Source organism: Micrasema longulum, unplaced genomic scaffold, assembly GCF_059751315.1.
Source record: "Micrasema longulum isolate JH-2025_06_02 unplaced genomic scaffold, ASM5975131v1 h1tg001086l, whole genome shotgun sequence".
NCBI lineage: Eukaryota > Metazoa > Arthropoda > Insecta > Trichoptera > Brachycentridae > Micrasema > Micrasema longulum.
The window spans coordinates 65,182-83,560 of NW_028278274.1; the positions used below are offsets into that span (position 1 = coordinate 65,182).

Below are 18,379 nucleotides of genomic sequence, written 5' to 3' on the forward strand. Positions count from 1 at the left end.
GATTGGCAAAATGTTGTTTTCTCTGATGAATCAAAATTCAACCTTTTTGGTCCAGACGGCAGAAAGATAGTTCGACGAAAACGTGGGGAAAGATATCATCCGTCGTGCGTCACTCGAACCGTTAAACATTCACCCTACGTGATGATTTGGGGGTGCATGACAGCATACGGTTTAGGACCTCTAAATTTTGTACAGGGTACAATGAATGCCATTCAGTACAAAAAAGTGTTAAAAAAACATATTATTCCAACAATCGAGGACATTACGCAGTATACCGCGGACCCAGGACGATTCTGCGCCGTGCCATAGAGCCCGCACTGTGAGTACAAATATATATATTTTTAAATGCATTTTGTGACCACATGATAAATAATTTATTGTTTTTTTATAGATCAATGAATTCAAGGAGAAAATTGGCTTAAAATCGTTGACGTGGCCCGGGAATAGCCCTGATTTGAACCCGATAGAAAATTTATGGGCGATTATGAAAAAAAAAGTCGGGAAAAAAAAATCAAAAAACATTGAGGAATTAAAAAAAAACTTAATTCAAGTTTGGGAAGAAGAAATAACATCAGAAATTTTAGATTCGCTTTACGCTTCTCTAAATAATAGAATTTTACATGTTATAAAAAATAAAGGTGAATTCACTAAGTACTAAATATTTTTAAATGTTATAAATATGTTTAAATGTAAAATACTTTAATTTAAAATAAAGCGATAAGAACCTACTTCTTAAATATGAATTAAAAAATAACATGTCTTTTATTATTCCATCACAAACACTCGACCATAAATGAACCGTTATGGGTCTCTAAGGTTCGGGTAATCTGATACCTGATATATAATGGCAATTTCTAAGTACAATTCATGAGTAAGATTTTTTATTTTAACCTTGAAATAACGAGTAGTCATCACATATGTCAAACAATATAAAAAAAACTAATTAAATATCAAGAATAATTCATTATATGTCAATTTTAGTTTTTTTTGAGAACTCGTAAATTTATTTGTCTTGCGGTGTATGTTTTTTTTTTTTCACATATGTACACTATATGTATAGAAATACATAACAAAAAATGATAAAATTGCATAGCTATAACAAGTAGGTAAATACACACAAGAAATGAAAAATATTAACGAAATATATACATAAATATGAAAAAGCAAAAAAGAAAAACATTTTTAAACATAAAGAAAAGTTTAAGAATTATATTGTGAGAGAAAAAAAGAAATCAGACTCGTTTTATAACTATCAAGTCCAGAACCAAATATATCAGCCTTGTCCTCATACTGATTACCATATCTGTGGAGCCTAGGAATAGACGAGTGCATGTGATAGTTGGTCCTAGAACTTGCAGAGCAAAAAGGAGATCTGTGGCGGGTATGTCGACCAGGTACAAGGATGGCTGGTTTAATTGGCCACTTTACACTCTGTAACGTTCATCATTCTGCCTATGTTTAAACATCCATATTATAGACTTCCATATTCCCATCTCAAGAATGTTTTCCCTCTCTGTTGCAATAAATTTAAACCTTAATAACACTCTAGGGAGTGGAATCCAGCCTTGTCTTCAATTATTTGGTCATACTCAAAACTTTTATATCTTGTATAATATAATTTTTGCTTGTAATGTTAATAATTATTGCAACAATTTTATCTTATGCACTATGTATTTTGTTATAATTTGCCTCTGGTCCTCCAACGATGAAACATAGTCGGTTTTTGTATGTTTTTGTTTATGTTTGTGTAAAATAATGTTCCAGTAAACCTGTCTATGGGCCTGGGAACTAGTGACTCCTCATGCGGTGAGCTGGAGGCCAGTCACGAGCTGGAGGAGGAACCAATACCCATACACCATCAGCCGGGTAAACACAATAATATTTTTCTTTTCTACCATACCGAATCAAATGAAAACCTTTTTCATAGTCTCTCTTCAATCCGCGCCTCATGTCTGAGGATGGTGATTACGCCTGACTCCAGGCATGGCTCGTCTGTGGACAGACTCCCTCCATCTGGAACGGTCTTGTGCTCTTCCATATTAAATTTTATAAATAAATCATAAGAATCTTTTTGTTTTTGGGCTTATTATATTTTAAAGTGATAGAAAATGGTAATCTATTTGTGGTACAGCGGGGTTTGAATCTTGGACTTGATTAACCTACCAATACATTAGTGTCCTGCTTACAAGTTTGTATGACTTAAGTGTGAAAGAATTATAAAATTTGTTAACTTTAAAATGAACTAACCATGTTTCTAAAAAGAACATAAAAAATGTAATATTACATTTTACAGTAAAACCTCGTTTTTACAATTCTCAATTTTACGTTTTCCCGCCTTTACATTAAAATCTTCAGGTCCCATTTTTCTTCATACATTCTTGTACAAATATTCCCCCCAATTAACATTCTTTACATTTTTCACTACCCCGATTTATGTTTGTAATTTTTTTTGATAATTCTAGGTGAAAATATATAAAAAAAAAGAAAAATAGTTTTGACACATTAATTAACTGGTATTTTCAAATTAAGTAAATTAAATGTTCACTCTAAACATCAAATGTGCTCCTGCAAAATAACCGTAAGCGATTCAATGACTTTTTCCCCGAAGCGATCATATTAGTCCGTAATTTGCCTAAAATGTGGATAAATTGAATTGAGTTTTTCAGCACCCCCAGTAAGCACTGAACCCAAGACATACGCTAATCTCGTCAAGTCCGGAGCTCCAGGATCCTTTGCCCAGGTCATACAGCAACATATCTCTCAGGTAAACGTACTTCAATGTTATAACCTTTAGAGACCTGAGACAGACCCGGCCATCAGATGAACTTATATTTTCTCTATAAATGATAATGGTAGTAAAAATAATCTAAAAGGAATGAAAATGTTTTTTTTTCAATAAATAAAAAATGTTTTTTTTTCAAAAACTTTATTTCATCAATCAATTATATAATTTCCATTGTTAGCTAAAACATTTTCTCATCTTTACGTAAGTTTAATTATTTCATTGGTAATAAAAATCACGAGACTTGGATGCAAAAAACAAATGTAGTGTTTTGACTTGATAATTGAAGTAATTTTTTTTATTCAAAGCGATCAATTCCATCACCGGAGTTGATGGACGCTGCAATGTAATACGAAACATCAGCAGAGAGTACAAACGACACGGCACAATAATCCAGAGAAACACAATTTGCAGATGAAAAACTTATTAGTTTGTTTAAATACTTCAGTGTTTCAAGCATTTGTTAACACGTTTTTATGTACCGTTATTTTAACAGTACAATGATTCATATTTTATGTTTATTTACGAACATTAATTTCTCTGTCACTGTAAGATTTTACATTGATTTAGAATTTCACTTTAAGAATAATTGAATTCTGCCCACGCAGCAGGGCATATACCATACAAACGTAAAAACAGTTTTATTTAAATGTAAAATGGTATATATTGCAACGAGTTACCATTAACAATCACCGAATTTTGTGAAATGAGCATTGTTTTATTAAAAAAAAAACAAACAATAAAATTGGCTTAAAAGTTTTTCAACAATATTTTGAGTTTGTCCAAATTTTTGTAGACGAGAACTGGATTCAACTCCCTGGGGAGCTGTTCATATTAACATATTACAACGGAGATGAAGAACATTTAAGAGAAGGTAATATAGAAGTCTAGGCATCTACAAGGCTTATAACCTGTCAATGACTGGTTTAAGTGGCCACTTTACACACTGTGTAACATTCACCATTCGCGGAATGACAGGTCATAAGCCCTGTAGATGCCTAGACTTCTATATTACCTTCTCTTAAATGTTCTTCATCTCCGTTGTAATATGTTAAAAGTTTTTGTTGAATTACTCTTAAAAACCAAATCTTGTAAAACACTTGTACCCTTCTACGTGGGTATAATTAAATTATTTCTTCATTTGCCATTCTTATTGTTTCATTATGATTAAGATAAATCAGTTACACCTGACATTGACAATGAAAACTGATTCTCTGATAAAATTGACTCGTTTATACCAAAATTGTACTTTATTTTTACCTGCGATGTGCTTAATGTGCAAATAACACATTAATAATATTTGTTGACAGGTTAAACATGTTAATTACAGAGTTATGGTAAAATTACCTTTAATAACTAAGTTTTATATTTTTTCAATAATCCCTTGCAAAACTGTAGCGTGTGAAATTATGGAATTGTAGAAATATTTTAAGGAAAAACTACATATTATATTGCAAAGCGCCATTGGGAAGATGTATCATAAAATCAGCACCTTACAAATTGGCCATGATGAGTATTTTCACTGACATTAGTTGAGTTATGATGATATTTGTATACCTGAAAAACGGGCTTACGCCGTCACATTCAAGATTGTTTGTTAAATTATTAGTGTTTCTAGGGAGGACAGGTATCACGGCCCAGCGCGCGTGGGGGAGAAGCGGTCGCTCCTCAGCAAGCCCCTTCTGGGGGCTCCCCTCCTGGCCCCCCCCAGCACCAGCGCTCACGCCCCTCACGCACCCCACGCAGCGACTCTACCAGTGGTAAGTTGCATACTCTATCGCAAACGTAATACTATATTTACATTTATATTTCTGAGATGGTTTGAGGAACATACCCTATGACAGTGATGGCTAGCCTTTTTATCTCGGCGTCCTGAAAAATTCTGTCCTTGACCTGGGTGCCGTGTCACATCTAGGAATATTAATAATTTTCGCATCCCTAATAAGTGAAAGAGTTCTGTTTTTAAACTATTTATTTATTATTGCAGTAAAACCCCTGTTTTAGGTTTTTTTAGGGAGCAACAAAAATAAGTGTAAATCTTTGGAAACTGCTAAAGTGGAATTAGGAGAAATAAAACTTATACTTTGTTTTTTGATACACTCACTTTATTTTTACCAACTAGTTTCGGTAACCAGCTGTTACCTTCTTCAGGGTATTTTTATAACTAAACATACATAAAAGAAACAGTGAACAAATTAGTGGGTGTCGATAAGGATGAGGGAGGGGGTAATTGTGTTTAAGACGGTTGAAGGGAAGGGAAGGGGGTAATTGCGTTCAGAGTAGAGTTCGATTTTATAGGAAAAATATTAAAAATGGGACTATGACTTAAGTTTAATTGATTATTAATTATGTCTAAGTTCTGTTTTACCGCTTTTTTTATTTCTAAAATTTCAAAAAGATTAATTAGTTTATTTTTATTATTTAAATGCAATATTTCAATTCCATTTTCAAAATTAAAAGAATAATTATTTGTTATAATATGGTCAGCAAATTCAGAAAAATTATTGTTATTCAGACATCTCATATGCTCCTTGATTCTTATATTAAATGAATGCGATGTTTTTCCTATATAAAAGGATCTGCAATCATGGCAAGTTCATTTATACACCCCTGATTTATCTAATTTATTTGTTATAATAATAAAACTTATTACAAAGTATAAGTTTTATTTCACCAAATTTAATTTAAAATGAAACACAAAGATATTGCAGAAAATATTAAAAATACACATTTTTTATTTACCGTGATTTTATTCACCATTTTGGGCAGATGCGGCGGCTAGCGGCTCGGCGCCTTTTGGTGGATGGAATAAGTTTTGAATAATTTTCAACGTTGTCATCAAGATGTGACGATTATCGAACATCATGTATATGCGAGTTGACAAATTAACTATATTAAATACAATGTGCATGAGATTAGCAATGTGTGCGAAGATTTTGATGGGACTCTCTTCACTTGCCTGATATAGGGGATGTTGGTATTGCAGAGTCCGGAGTAGGTCCCGCGGGCGGGAACACTCCGCCAGCAGCAGCCGGGCGACGCTACTCCGACAGTCACCAGCTCTTCCTGGGCAACTTGCCGCACAGTGCTACCAAGGGTGAGAAAATAATCAACTTTGTTTGCTGTTTTTATTACCATACGCTTATCGGTGCACCAAATACAGTGTATCTTGATTATTACTGTTTTTTTTTTAAGAGGAGATAAGTCCGCCTCGTTGTGTAGTGGTTGCCATATTCGCCTGTCATTCTTTAGGTCCTGGGTTTGGTTTAAAGGTTGTTTAAACTGCAATATTTCATTGTTCCCGGATCTGAAGCGTAGGACTGATCACCTTACCTTCATGTAACATATGATCGAGATACGGTGCATTTGGTTTATTAATGCAGTTCCTTATGCGCCACTGGGTTTGGAAGGAAGAATGATGGTGAACTCAAGGCATACCTCCACTAAATTTCTCTTTTCAGAATTTTTACCTGAGATTAGCCATCGAGTCAAAAACGCTCGTCCAAAATTCTGGATCTCTTTAACACACAGCACTGTATTCTTCATTCCCCCGGTCATGGAAAATTTATCCTATTAAAAAAATAAAACTATAGTTTCAGGAGAGTACACTTCCCATCGACGGGTGTTACAACACTATTAGTTTTTTTAAATATATTAAATTTAATAATACACTGAAAACATTTAAATTCATTTTCTTGAAATTTATAATGCATTTTATAAAACATCAATATTATCTATTCATTTGTGCTTTATGAAGTTCATATGCTTCGTATATATATTTTTTCAATTGATTTCATATATTTTAAGGGTTTCTATTTATTTTATATCGTCTTTATTGTACAATTTTAAACCTTTGTACAGTGAGTTATGTTATTGTTTATTGTATCGCAGTTTCCTGTTGTTTGATTAGTCAATTTACTATATTTTGTAAGACCCCTTTAGGAGTATATCGTATATTAACCCTAACAAACACAGTTTTGAGTTGAATATTTATTTATTTATTTATTAAAGGACTTAGTCCAAAGTCATAGCCATTCAAAACGTAAAATATGTTCTTTAAGTGACAAGTCACCAAGGTCACTAAAATCCGAATTATTTGTTGTTAGTTAAAAACAGTGGTGTGAATTTCAATAAAATCTCAAAAAGGATAAATCACTAAAGATGGATAGAATTTATTGACAGTTAAGGCAGATTTTTATAATTTTTTTAAGTATGACAGTTTTCTTCCTAAAAACAACATTTTCTTTGTGTTTAGGTTTTTTTATATTTAAACATAAAACAAAGAAATAAAAAGTATTTTTATCCTCAATATTATTATTTGTAACATTTTCTTCCTTTCATTATCTCTTTTGGCTTGCACTGTCTAACAAGCAAAAGTTCATAAACAAAATTATAACCACCTCGCCAAGGCGGCCTCCGTAGTGTAGTGTACTGTAGTGGTTAAGACGTTTGACTCGCACATGGAAGGTTCTGGGTTCGATTCCCAGTGAGAACACAAAAATTAAAAGTGTGGTTTTTCTAAAGCCTGGGTGTTCTGTGCTGTAATTCACTACTGTGATTGGGCCTCCTGGCCTGTTAATAAGAAAATTAAAATAATAATGTCCACTAAAAAAAATGTAATAAATGAAATTGTTTTTTTTTTTTTTATAGTAAGGCAATCCATCCTAAGAAGGATGATTTCTGCCAAGGGTAAAATTTATTTAAAAGAATAAAAATCAAAAAACATTTTTAAAAAAAAACTAAAAATTTATCATATTTTTTCAGAGGAAGCTTCCTATATGGTGGATAATTTCAGGAGAAATTGTATTGTGAAAAAAAAAAAAAAAGGTTAACCATCGGAATTTGTTGAGGACGTGTGGGAATTTAGTTGTATACACAAAACATCTAAAATATGTACAGAAATCTGATTCTTCTTTGGTCTGCAAACTTTCAGATTGCAATTTCTCAAAATGGTGTTTTGTTGTGCTTATAAATAAATTAAGTGTTACGAAGTGAATTCAATGAAAATAAAGTATCTGCTTTAGTTTACTAACCAGCAGATTAGGGAACCATTTTATTTTGAGAAAGATATGCACTCTTATCAAATTTATTACATTTGAAATAAATTTTCTCCTTTGTACCACTGAGGCTTCATAGGGCTGATTAGGTGAGGTCCAAAGAGACTAATTTTCCATACTCTAGTTTTTCTTCGTTTCTCCATGCTGAGGATTGTGATCTTCGGTTGGACCTATGTTAAACACAAAACGTCGCCAATCTTCGTCATCTCCTTTACTTGATCACACCAACGAGCAGGTGATCTTCCTCTTCTTGTTTTGCCTGGAACATTTCCTGTTATAATGCTTTTTTCCAGGTTACATGGCTCTCATCTGGAAATGTCCACTTCGTACCATAGCAAGTCTTTCAGAAATATTACTTAAAAAGTATCTCATAATTTGTTTTCTCAACTTCCAGAGGAACTGCGCAACTTGTTTGAGAAGTTCGGTCCCATAGCCGACCTGCGTGTGCACAGTAAGCCTGCGGGACCCGGAGCACCTCGCGTGGTCCCCAACTATGCTTTCCTTATCTACGAGGACGCGCAATCGGCTCAGAACTGTTTAAACTATGGAGTGAGTTGATTTAGTATCGCATAATATATTTTGGAAATTCTTGTTAGTTAAGTTAACTCTTTAAGAGTTTATCACGATTAATAGATATTTCTACAGATAAAATTTTTGAGAATGGAATACAGAAGTCTACGCATTTATTGGGCTCATGACCTGTCATTGGCTAGTTTGAGTGATTATACACCGTGTAACTCTTCTCTGTTGAAATGTCTATAAATTTTTATATTATATCTTGATAAAAATGTTAATTAGGGGAATATTTGAGGAGGTGTTGTACGCGTTGGCTGATGTGACGTAACCCACAAACATGTCTAATAACACATTCAAAGTTAAGTCATGTTCATAGCCCCGTGTACAAATGGTAATGGTGTGAACAGAGCCATATGGATAGGAACAAGTGGGTCCAATCACTTAGAGTTTATAAAACGCATGGTTATGGACACTTTCCAATGTTCAAGTCAATTTATACCTATTTGTGCACCAACTTCTTCATTTGTAAGAGGAATGTATGGAGAAATATGGAACTTGAACATTTCAAAAATAGAAAATTAAATTACTAAATCATAAATACAGTTCAAGGAACATCGTTACCAAACGCTTTGGATCTTGACAAGTCAATATGTAATTGATTTTTATATCTGTACTAATTTATATAATTTTTCCAGTCCCTTTATTATCCCGCTGAGGATGCGCCGGACGCGCAGCTGCTCAACGTACAGGAGAAGAAGTCCCGCCCGGGTGGGCCCGGCGGCCCCCGCGGGGGCGGCGGCGGGGGCGGGGGAGGCGGGCCCCGCGGGGGCCCGCGCCCTCCGCGCCCCCCCTTCATGCGCGGCCCCTTCCAGGGCCAGAAGCGCTAGGCACTAACTACTCCACACATCACTAGGGGGAATCATTCGACACTGTACTACTAAGAGAGGCAACACACTGCATTCTGGAAGGGGGTAGGGAAGGCTTACACTCGCAATGCGTGATATTGACAATTATCGTCTATTCTTTAAAAGTTCGTATATTGCTTAAATCAGGGGCGTGCGCTCCATATACCCATATGAGCAGTGCCCTTTGCCCCCTATCTGTTTATTATAAAAATATTAAAGAGTTTGCATCAATTAAATCAATTGACGTGTAATTTTCCAAAATTTCTCCGGAAGAGCGATAATATTTTTATGATTATCAAGTAAGGCAGGCAATAGGCATTGCTTATATGCCTTTATTGGGTGCACGTCTCTGGCTAAAATGACACTAAGCAATACCACGTTGGTGATAGTCACGTTGGTTGTAACAAATTTATTTATTTTCACACCTGTTTTAGTGGTTTCAATTGGCTGAAATTAATTATTGTGAAAATCAACCTCTAGCCTTTACTGTGACAAAGAGAAGCCAATGTTTCGGTTTCCTCAGCGAATGAGAAACATTTTTATGATGAATTTTATTAACTTTAATCAGCTGTTAGAACGCGTATTTGAAAATATAAATGTATTACAAAACACGGATAAAATTATCAATAGTAGACACGTATCGAATGTAGAATAAATGACTAATAGCCGGTTACACATTATGCATAGAAGTGATTTTTGTATTTTTTTCTAATTCGAATTCGGAATGGCAAATATGTTTTGAGCTTCGAAAGGTGAGCTCGACTGTATTCACCTGCATTATTTAATAATGACTATGAAACACATTTTTTTTAATCTATTTATATCAAATTCATCACTTATTATGATTGTAAGCTTCCTCTATTAAAAAAAATGTCTTCGGCATAACTTTTTTTATAAGCAAAAATAATGTTTTTCTTTTTTATCAGTATTCATTATCGATGTAATAAAACCAACTGGTTCTGTCTCATCCGAACTTTATCTTCCTTAAAATGATTAAGCCAAACACTAGTTATGCATATGAATACGATTTCATTTGTGTTAAATTGAAAAATGACTGTCACAGAAACCAACCACCTAATTACTAGCATTCTCTAGAGATGTGACGAGCTCGCGTGTGTTGGAATGATTTCCTCGAGTACTTTATATGTAACTTAGGGTTATTGCAACCGTACATCTCTAATCTAATATCTGAACAACATACAAAATATGACTAATCAGTATCGCTGTTAAGATAGTCAGCAACATCACGCTGCAATATCGCTCACGATGTCCAATTTTTTGACAGTTATAAAACAATTAATTTGTAATGAATCATGTAATTTACTATATAAATTTTTCACATTATCTAGTCTTCACTGATCGGAGGTTCCCGTTACAACTGAAATATTTTTAAGTGTAAATTTTTAATGCTTTAATATACTATGTACAATTTCTTTGGTCCAGATTATTTATTTACAACTATTATTTAATTAAATCAGGCTAAAGATGACATTATTTTTAATAAGTAGAAGTTGTAGCGAATCATTCCATTTATATTTGTTTATCTATCTGTTGCTAAAAATCTGCAAAAAATTGGACAACTTTCTTCCATAGGATATCTCTCTCTATACTCTATCTTGCGTTTTGTTAAGTGTTAAAAATGGTACTACATATTACAAATATACTCGAAAGTATTCATTGTTTAATACACAATTTTGTAACGTTTATGTGAGTATTTGATAAAAATAAATACATTAATTTTTACTTGTTGTATTATTTATGGAACCCAGTCCATTAATCACCTTATAAATCACATTTTTTTTACATTATAAAACTGATTTATTTAAACAGTAATGGGATTATGTTTATTGAAAATGTTCTGTTCTTAGGATGTTGTCTAAACTACACTCGTGAGCAAAAAAATCAACTCAAGCTGCATGCTTGCGTTCAAAAGTGATGAGTGAAAAATCTAAAGCTCATATTCTATTTTTGTTTAGAATATCTTAAAGTAAAAAGTATTGGCTTTTAATCAATGTGCAACATGGTGACAATACCCACACAAATAATCCCTCAAAGTGTTGTGATTAGTAAACAACCCAACAATGTTTGAGTATGTCCAAATGCTTGCAGACTGGCTGGATTTCTCCCTAGGGAGTTATTCATATTTAAAGTCATTTCAACAGAGAGGGAAAACATTTCTGAGAAGGGAATATGTGAGTCCAGGCATTTACAGGGCTTATGACCTGTCGTTGGCTGGTTTAAGTGGCCACTTTACACACTGTGTAACATTCACCATTCTGCCCATGTTTGAACATCTACATTTCCTCAACTCTTCCATCTGTTGACTTTTGTGAAGTAAAAGAGCTGGAACCTTTATCATGTGGGTGAGATTCATCCGGCTGAACCAAATCACCTACTAGGCAATGCCTGAAAGATGGAAGAGTTGGGGAAATGTGAATGTTCAAACATGGGCAGAATGGTGAATGTTACACAGTGTGTAAAGTGGCCACTTAAACCAGCCAACGACAGGTCATAAGCCCTGTAAATGCCTGGACTCACATATTCCCTTCTCAGAAATGTTTTCCTTCTTTGTTGAAATGAATTTAAGTAAACAACCCTTTTGAGCTACTTTACAGTAACGCTCATTAGCGACTACTAATCCCTATAAAAGCTTACCGACCTAACCAAACCTTATCAATTAATGGTCAAACATGAATTATACCTTTCTTCCGTATCAAAAAACAGGAATATTACCTGGAAATGGATACAACCACCTAAGAAGCAGCTCAATTGGTCGCGCTATTGTAACAAGGCCAGAGCCAACTTTAAGTCGCTCGTGCGCTGAACATGAGTCAGTTTGCTATATCAAAAGTTTACTGTCGATACTAAGAGACTGGTAACTTTCAACGAAGACACGGTTCTGGCCAAAGACGGTGTACTTCGAAGAGAGATGACCGATTCATTGTCATTACCGCGCCGAGAAATCGGCCTCTCACCGACGTTCAAGTCCAACGAGAGCTCAGAGAAACAAGAAGAGCACCTGTCAGTGGCTGGACAGTCAGGGGACGACTGAAGCCTGCCGAGCTTACGCCAAAAAGGCCAGCTACTGGCCTGAAATCGACCCCAGCCCGCTAAGCAGCCTGACTTCACTTCGCCAGAGAGCACGTTGATTAAACGTATGACGAATGGAGCTCTGTCCTCTTCTCAAACCATGACCATGTTGTTCCCTATGCCGGTTTTATTGGAGAAAACTTCATCCTCATACAGGTTAATGCCCGCCCACATACTGCAGCTACCGTTCGGCAGTACTTGGAGGAGGTTGTGATTCAAACTATGGACTGGTCAGCGCATAGGCTGGACTCAAACCCTATTAAGCATTTGTAGGATAAACTCAAAAGAAAAGTCCGGGCTAGAAATCCTGCACCAGCTACGAAATAATCCGAACTGCAAGCGGCACTCACTGAAGAATGAGGTAGCTTTCCCCAAGAAGATGTAAAAAAAACTTATTAGGTCCTCGAAGAAGCGCCTAGAAGCAGTCATTCAGGCCAGGGGGGTAACACAAGATCATTTTTGAGTAAATATAATGATTTTAATTAATTTTAATTTGCATTTTCATTGTAAATGTTGACCAGATTTTTCTAGAGTTTAAGCTCCCTAATTGTAAATTGTGGTTTTATCATAAAAACATGAATAATAATAAAAAATACTACTCACTTTAAAGCTAAAATTAAGAACTTTCAGATTTTACAAACTAATACATGATATGAGTTTTAGATTTTGCCCTAATAACTTGAACGCAAGCGTGTGCGGCTTGAGTCGATTTTTTGCTCACGAGTGTATATATGGTAGCTATTCTATTGTAAGCGTAATATTGATCTTCTCACCTTCGAGTATCAAATGATCAGAGTAATAATGCGTAGTGTAGTATTTGTGTATAATGCTGGTAAGGAAATAATAATTGTTGATGTGGAGATCTGTGATTGGTCAGTCGGTCTATCGGATTCTGTAGATATACTACCTACAGAATCCAATAGAGTGAAACAAATGCTTTTTGCATTTATTTTTGGTTTATACGTTAATTTTAATACTTAAAAATTGAACACTAAAATATATACAACTAGTAGTAGTTCTACATTATCTCTGATATATACTCCTGTATTCATCATTCTCAAATTACAGACAACCTCATTTTTACGTTCCTCGATTTTACGTTTTCCCGCTTTTTACACCGAAATATTTAGGTCCCATTTTTTTCCATACATTTTCAATAAATATTCCCCCAATTAACGATTTTTACGTTTTTCATAAACCCGGTTTTACGTCGAAATTTTCCCATAACTCATTCGATCTAACAAAAGATGAGCCGCGCGCCGCCGCGTGAATGGAAAATAAAATCTAGGTAAATAAAAAAATGTGTAAATTATTGTCTTAAAATAAATTCAAAGTAGGTGCAGTGTAATTGACCATTTTGTTTAAGTGTCTAATTTTGACATTTTACTAAATAGTGACATGCAGTTGACGCACGTTTAGGAAGATTAGTCTTTACATCAATAAATTACGATGCAGAATATTTCAAAAATTGGCAATAGAAATATTATTTGATGTTATATACATAATGTGAAAAGGATATACTTTAAACAGTTATCATAAAAGTGTGAAATATCCGCGATGTGAATGACCGTTGTAATTTTGTGGTGCCATACTAAAAAAAGTGATACCATATAAATATTTTTTTCCAATATTTAGGGAAAAATTCGTTATATGCATTTTAAGCAAATTCAAATTTTTATTTTCGTGTTTTAAAGGTAAATGATTTAAAAACGTTTTTTTTTAAATTCAATAAAAAATAACATATTGTAGTATTGCTTGAAAAAATATAAGATATTTTTTATTAAATCATTGGTAAATATGAATAATCCCCAATCATGACAGTTCTTACAATTTTCATGCAGTATATTTAGTATAATCTTGTACAATAATTATATTTTAATGAAATTGAATTTTTCCCATACATTTTTCATTTCCTCACTTTGAAGTTTTTCTCAGTTTTACACTTTTTTTGTTGCTCCCTTGAAAAACGTAAAACAGATGTTTTACTGTAGTTGGCCAATCGTGAACGCCTGTTTGAATAAATTGACTTGGTAACGTCTAAGTGATGTCACAGGTAGTAATATATATATATATATATTTTAACTAAATACATAATTTTAAAAATAAAATAAAGCAAGCGATTCCAATTTTATTTATTGAATCGGCATCTTCGTAACGTTTAATGATTAATTATTATGAAAAACAACTTGCAGATGAAAACAACTCTCATGAAGTCATGTTCTTTAAATAGAATAAATACTGAAAACAACGTTTTATGAATTGGAATTTAAAAAAAAAAGAAATATTTTTGTTCTTATGATTTACGCAAATATTTAATTTTGAGGGCCATTTTCAACGAGTTGTAAATAACTCACTATTAGAAAATGGGAATCAAGTTGGGGTAGAGTGGGATTCGAACCATGGACCTTTTATCCGTGAGTCCTAGACACTAGCCACGGGACCACAACCCGATTCAGATTCATTACTTTTAAAGTTAAATTTAATGTTTTCAAAAGTATTTCTCCTAAGAATAAAAAATTAGCTTTTAATAGTTTTTATATTTTGCATACAAAAAGCTTTAAAAGGTAATTTTTTATTAGTATTTTTTTTTATTGTGTATCAAAATCTGCATAAAGTAGGCACATACATTTTTGTGTCTAGATAATATGCCTCAATAATATTATTCAAGGTTTCTTCCAGAATGACAACTATAAAGTGTGATAAAAACTGTCTTCATCTCGGAGTAATTATTACTCTTCATTTATACTATACATACCTTAGAGTATATTCATATATAGAGGGATAACAAAACATTTTTCCAATCCAATGCATGTTGCCGGTTATAGCGGACTCATTTTTTACAATATGTTCTAAATGAGAGAAAGGGAGACAAAAAAAATCTGTGGGTACGGTCCTCATTTTTTGTTTTGTAGTCGATTTTAGAATTTTACGATGCTTTTTTTTAAGTACGCGGCCAGTTTTGTTTCGAACTGTCAAACGCTCTGTCGGTATTTTGATGATTGTTTAACGCATTTAGTGCTAATTAAATCAAAATGCATTATGCCGACTTTTGCCATTAAAGGATGTTCAAATAGAACTGGAAAAGGGAGAAAACGCTTCAGTTATCACAGGTATTTATCAAATATTATACATTTTCAAATTAATACGTTTTGTGGTAGTTTTCAACATAAATGCACCACTATTTTTGTACTATCATTTTAGCAATTATTACAGCATTTGTTTCTGTGTAATTCAAATACCTTGTACATTGGATTTATGTGATTTAAATATATTTTTTCAAACGTTTCAATCCAAATATATCTTAAAATGTTAAAAACATGCAAACTCGACGACCTTTTACCGAGTCAACCGACATCTAGAAATAATTCTTTCTCTTTTTATATTACTGAAAGAATATGATATTGTCGTTTATTGAATGTAACTAAAAGAGATGACAATACATCCGCGCCAATTTCAAATGGTATTTTTATGACCACTTTTTGGACGGCTCTTATAATTAAGAATGCCAGGGCTGTGCATTACCTTAAAATATTACGTATTCACTTAAATGTTATTTATTAGTGTAATCATTTTATCATTAAATTTATAAGCATAATATAGTAATTTAAGGTTTTATTTTTTGGATTCCCGATAGATGAAATAAGGCGAAATAAATGGATCCATAAAACACGGCGGAACAATTGTCCCCTGAAAATAACAATTGGGTGTGTTCCAACCACTTTCTATCCATTAATTTGGACAAAAACATATTATTTGGTACGTGTAATAAATGGTGCTGTACCCCCCCCCCACATGTTTTAAAAAACCTAACTCGCTATGGGTAAATATACATTTATTTCATATTTATATATCATAAAATCGGAAAAATCAGTGTACGTGCATGAGAAGATGTATAAATGTAGAGAAAGCGAGATCTACATGCAAAGACAGAGTGATAAGGTGTTCTATCCTCTCTGCCTACATCTTCAGTGAAATGGCGTGATTTCTCCTAATCACCAAATTGGAAGTGGTACGTTCACTCTATACAAAGATACAAGTTTAAATAAAAAAAACTAATAGAGATTACTGTTTTCAGTGTTCAAATCAAACAACGAATTCGTAAAATATTTTGGAATTGGAGACCCCGTTTAACCAGTTTTTAAATATGTAAGTTACAACCGGCCGTCAGAGTAAGCCAATATTTTAACATATTGGTTAATTTTTTTAAATCAATAAATCTACTTTATTGCAGTTTTACTTGTTTATTATATGTAAATGCATATTTGTTAATAAAATTAATTTATGAACCCAACAATGTCATTTTTAATGTTTATTATTGCTTACTTTAATGTATTAAAAATGTTTTTAGTAAACTTGTTACTAAATTCAAATAAACGTTTTTATTGTACTTCCTACTCCCTACCAAATACCAATCTCTGTAAAAAATCGCCTAAGTCGTGCATTTGTGACAACCCTGTTTTATAAACATCTGGAAACGAAAAACGTCTTCACTAAACAAACGACCACGCCCCCTTTTCAAAAATTCTTACAAATTTTGGAATAGTACGGACTCTAAGATACATACACTATATTATAATCCTTTGGTGTGTCTGGTTCTGGTGAAAAGATCTGCATTTCAAAACAGGACCGGGTTGGGCAAAATTGATTTATTATTAGATAATAATAAAAAAGTTTTTTTTGTCAAAATAGTATTATCAATTGAAAGTTGATAGCACTTGATTGTCAAACTTGTAGGATTTAGGTGTGGTGGGGGTTGGAGCTCTTACCGCAGTTGGAGGTTAATAGAAGAAACGAGGTTGGCTTTCAATGATATATTTATTACATTGCGAATAAATAATTAATTGAATTATGTTGCACGAGTGATACGGCGATGATGTGTTGAACTGACCGCACTTGGACTGCATACTGGAACTGAGTGACGACTACATTGAGCTGACTGGGCGTAACCACTCTTTATAGGCCGCGTTTCTTTGTTCTTCATGTCTCCATGGTGAAAATGAAGTGTGTAATGAAGTTAATGTACTGCAGAATGTTGCTCTTATGTAGATGGATGTTTTATGTGCATTACTGTTAGTCTTGCAGAATATATTGTATTGTATCTAATAAATAATGATGAGTTTCTTCTTGCAGTCGTCGCTATATATTTCAGATGAAATCATTGCACGTCTGTGTGTCATTCTCTCTCTCTCTGCAACAATCTTCATCATAAGCTCGACAGCCCTGGGTGGGCCTTGGCTGAATCCAGGAGTCTCCTCCACTCTTGCCGGTCTGCTGCCCTTCCTCTCCAGTTCTTTACTTCCAACATTGTCATATCTGCGCTGATGCAGTCCATCCATCGCATTTGGGCCTTTCTGGTCTTCGTCGTCCTTGTGGCACACAGAGTTAGGCGTTTTATGGGGATTTCTTCATCCACCACAAGCGTCCCACCGATGGAGTTGATTACATCGGGCGCTCGGTAGATTACGTATAGCTCTCTTTTGTAGTGACGACGCCAATGGTTGTTTTCTCCTACAGGGCGATAGATAACTCTGAAGATTCTTCTTTCGAAAGCTACAATGGTTCCCTCAATATTCTTTGTCATAACCCGGGTTTTAGAGGCTCTGCAACAATACTTAAATGAATAATGGAACGCCTTACACTCGAACAACGCTCGCAAATTGTGAAAAATTTGATTAAATGTTAGTGTTCGCTTCGCCCAGGGCTCATAGGGCTCTCTGTGATTTGACGCCATTGTATTATTTCCCATGGGGCTGTGTTAAGTCCACGGTCTATGGAAACATACCATAACACCCAGATCAATTAACAAAACAATCTTGGATTTTTTTTCTTGAAATTGGCGGGAATCAAACCCGCCTAACATCTAACGCCATGGCGCCTGTCAAAGCCAATTATTAAAGTAATTAATATTTATTATTAATATTTAAAGCATTGACTTTGTCGTCAAACATTTTAAGAAATGTTAGTAAATATTTGTACATAACCACTTACCGACTTTTCTATGTCTACCGGTTTCGAGTTGTATCCGTATT

The 18,379-nt window shown here is 33.9% G+C and overlaps 1 protein-coding gene and 1 long non-coding RNA gene across 3 annotated transcripts in view; both read left to right on the top strand.

Moving 5' to 3' along the window:
* The window catches only part of rin (ras GTPase-activating protein-binding protein 2), a 33,057-nt gene extending 22,056 nt beyond the window's left edge, over positions 1–11,001 (top strand). The window contains exons 6-11 of one of the 2 annotated variants that reach the window (XM_088233358.1): positions 1,765–1,866; positions 2,667–2,764; positions 4,401–4,542; positions 5,751–5,879; positions 8,234–8,388; positions 9,051–11,001. In XM_088233358.1, the coding sequence (XP_088089484.1) occupies positions 1,765–1,866; positions 2,667–2,764; positions 4,401–4,542; positions 5,751–5,879; positions 8,234–8,388; positions 9,051–9,242 (818 nt within the window). In that variant the 3' untranslated portion in view covers positions 9,243–11,001. The remainder of the gene's footprint in view (positions 1–1,764; positions 1,867–2,666; positions 2,765–4,400; positions 4,543–5,750; positions 5,880–8,233; positions 8,389–9,050) is intronic. The other variant, XM_088233359.1, reaches the window with a different exon arrangement.
* Positions 11,002–15,325: 4,324 nt separating this feature from the next.
* On the top strand, positions 15,326–16,601 carry LOC148277077 (uncharacterized). The gene is made up of 3 exons (XR_015823597.1): positions 15,326–15,460; positions 15,985–16,170; positions 16,426–16,601. It is a non-coding gene; the product is annotated as an uncharacterized LOC148277077 (long non-coding RNA).
* The last annotated feature ends 1,778 nt before the right edge of the window (positions 16,602–18,379 follow it).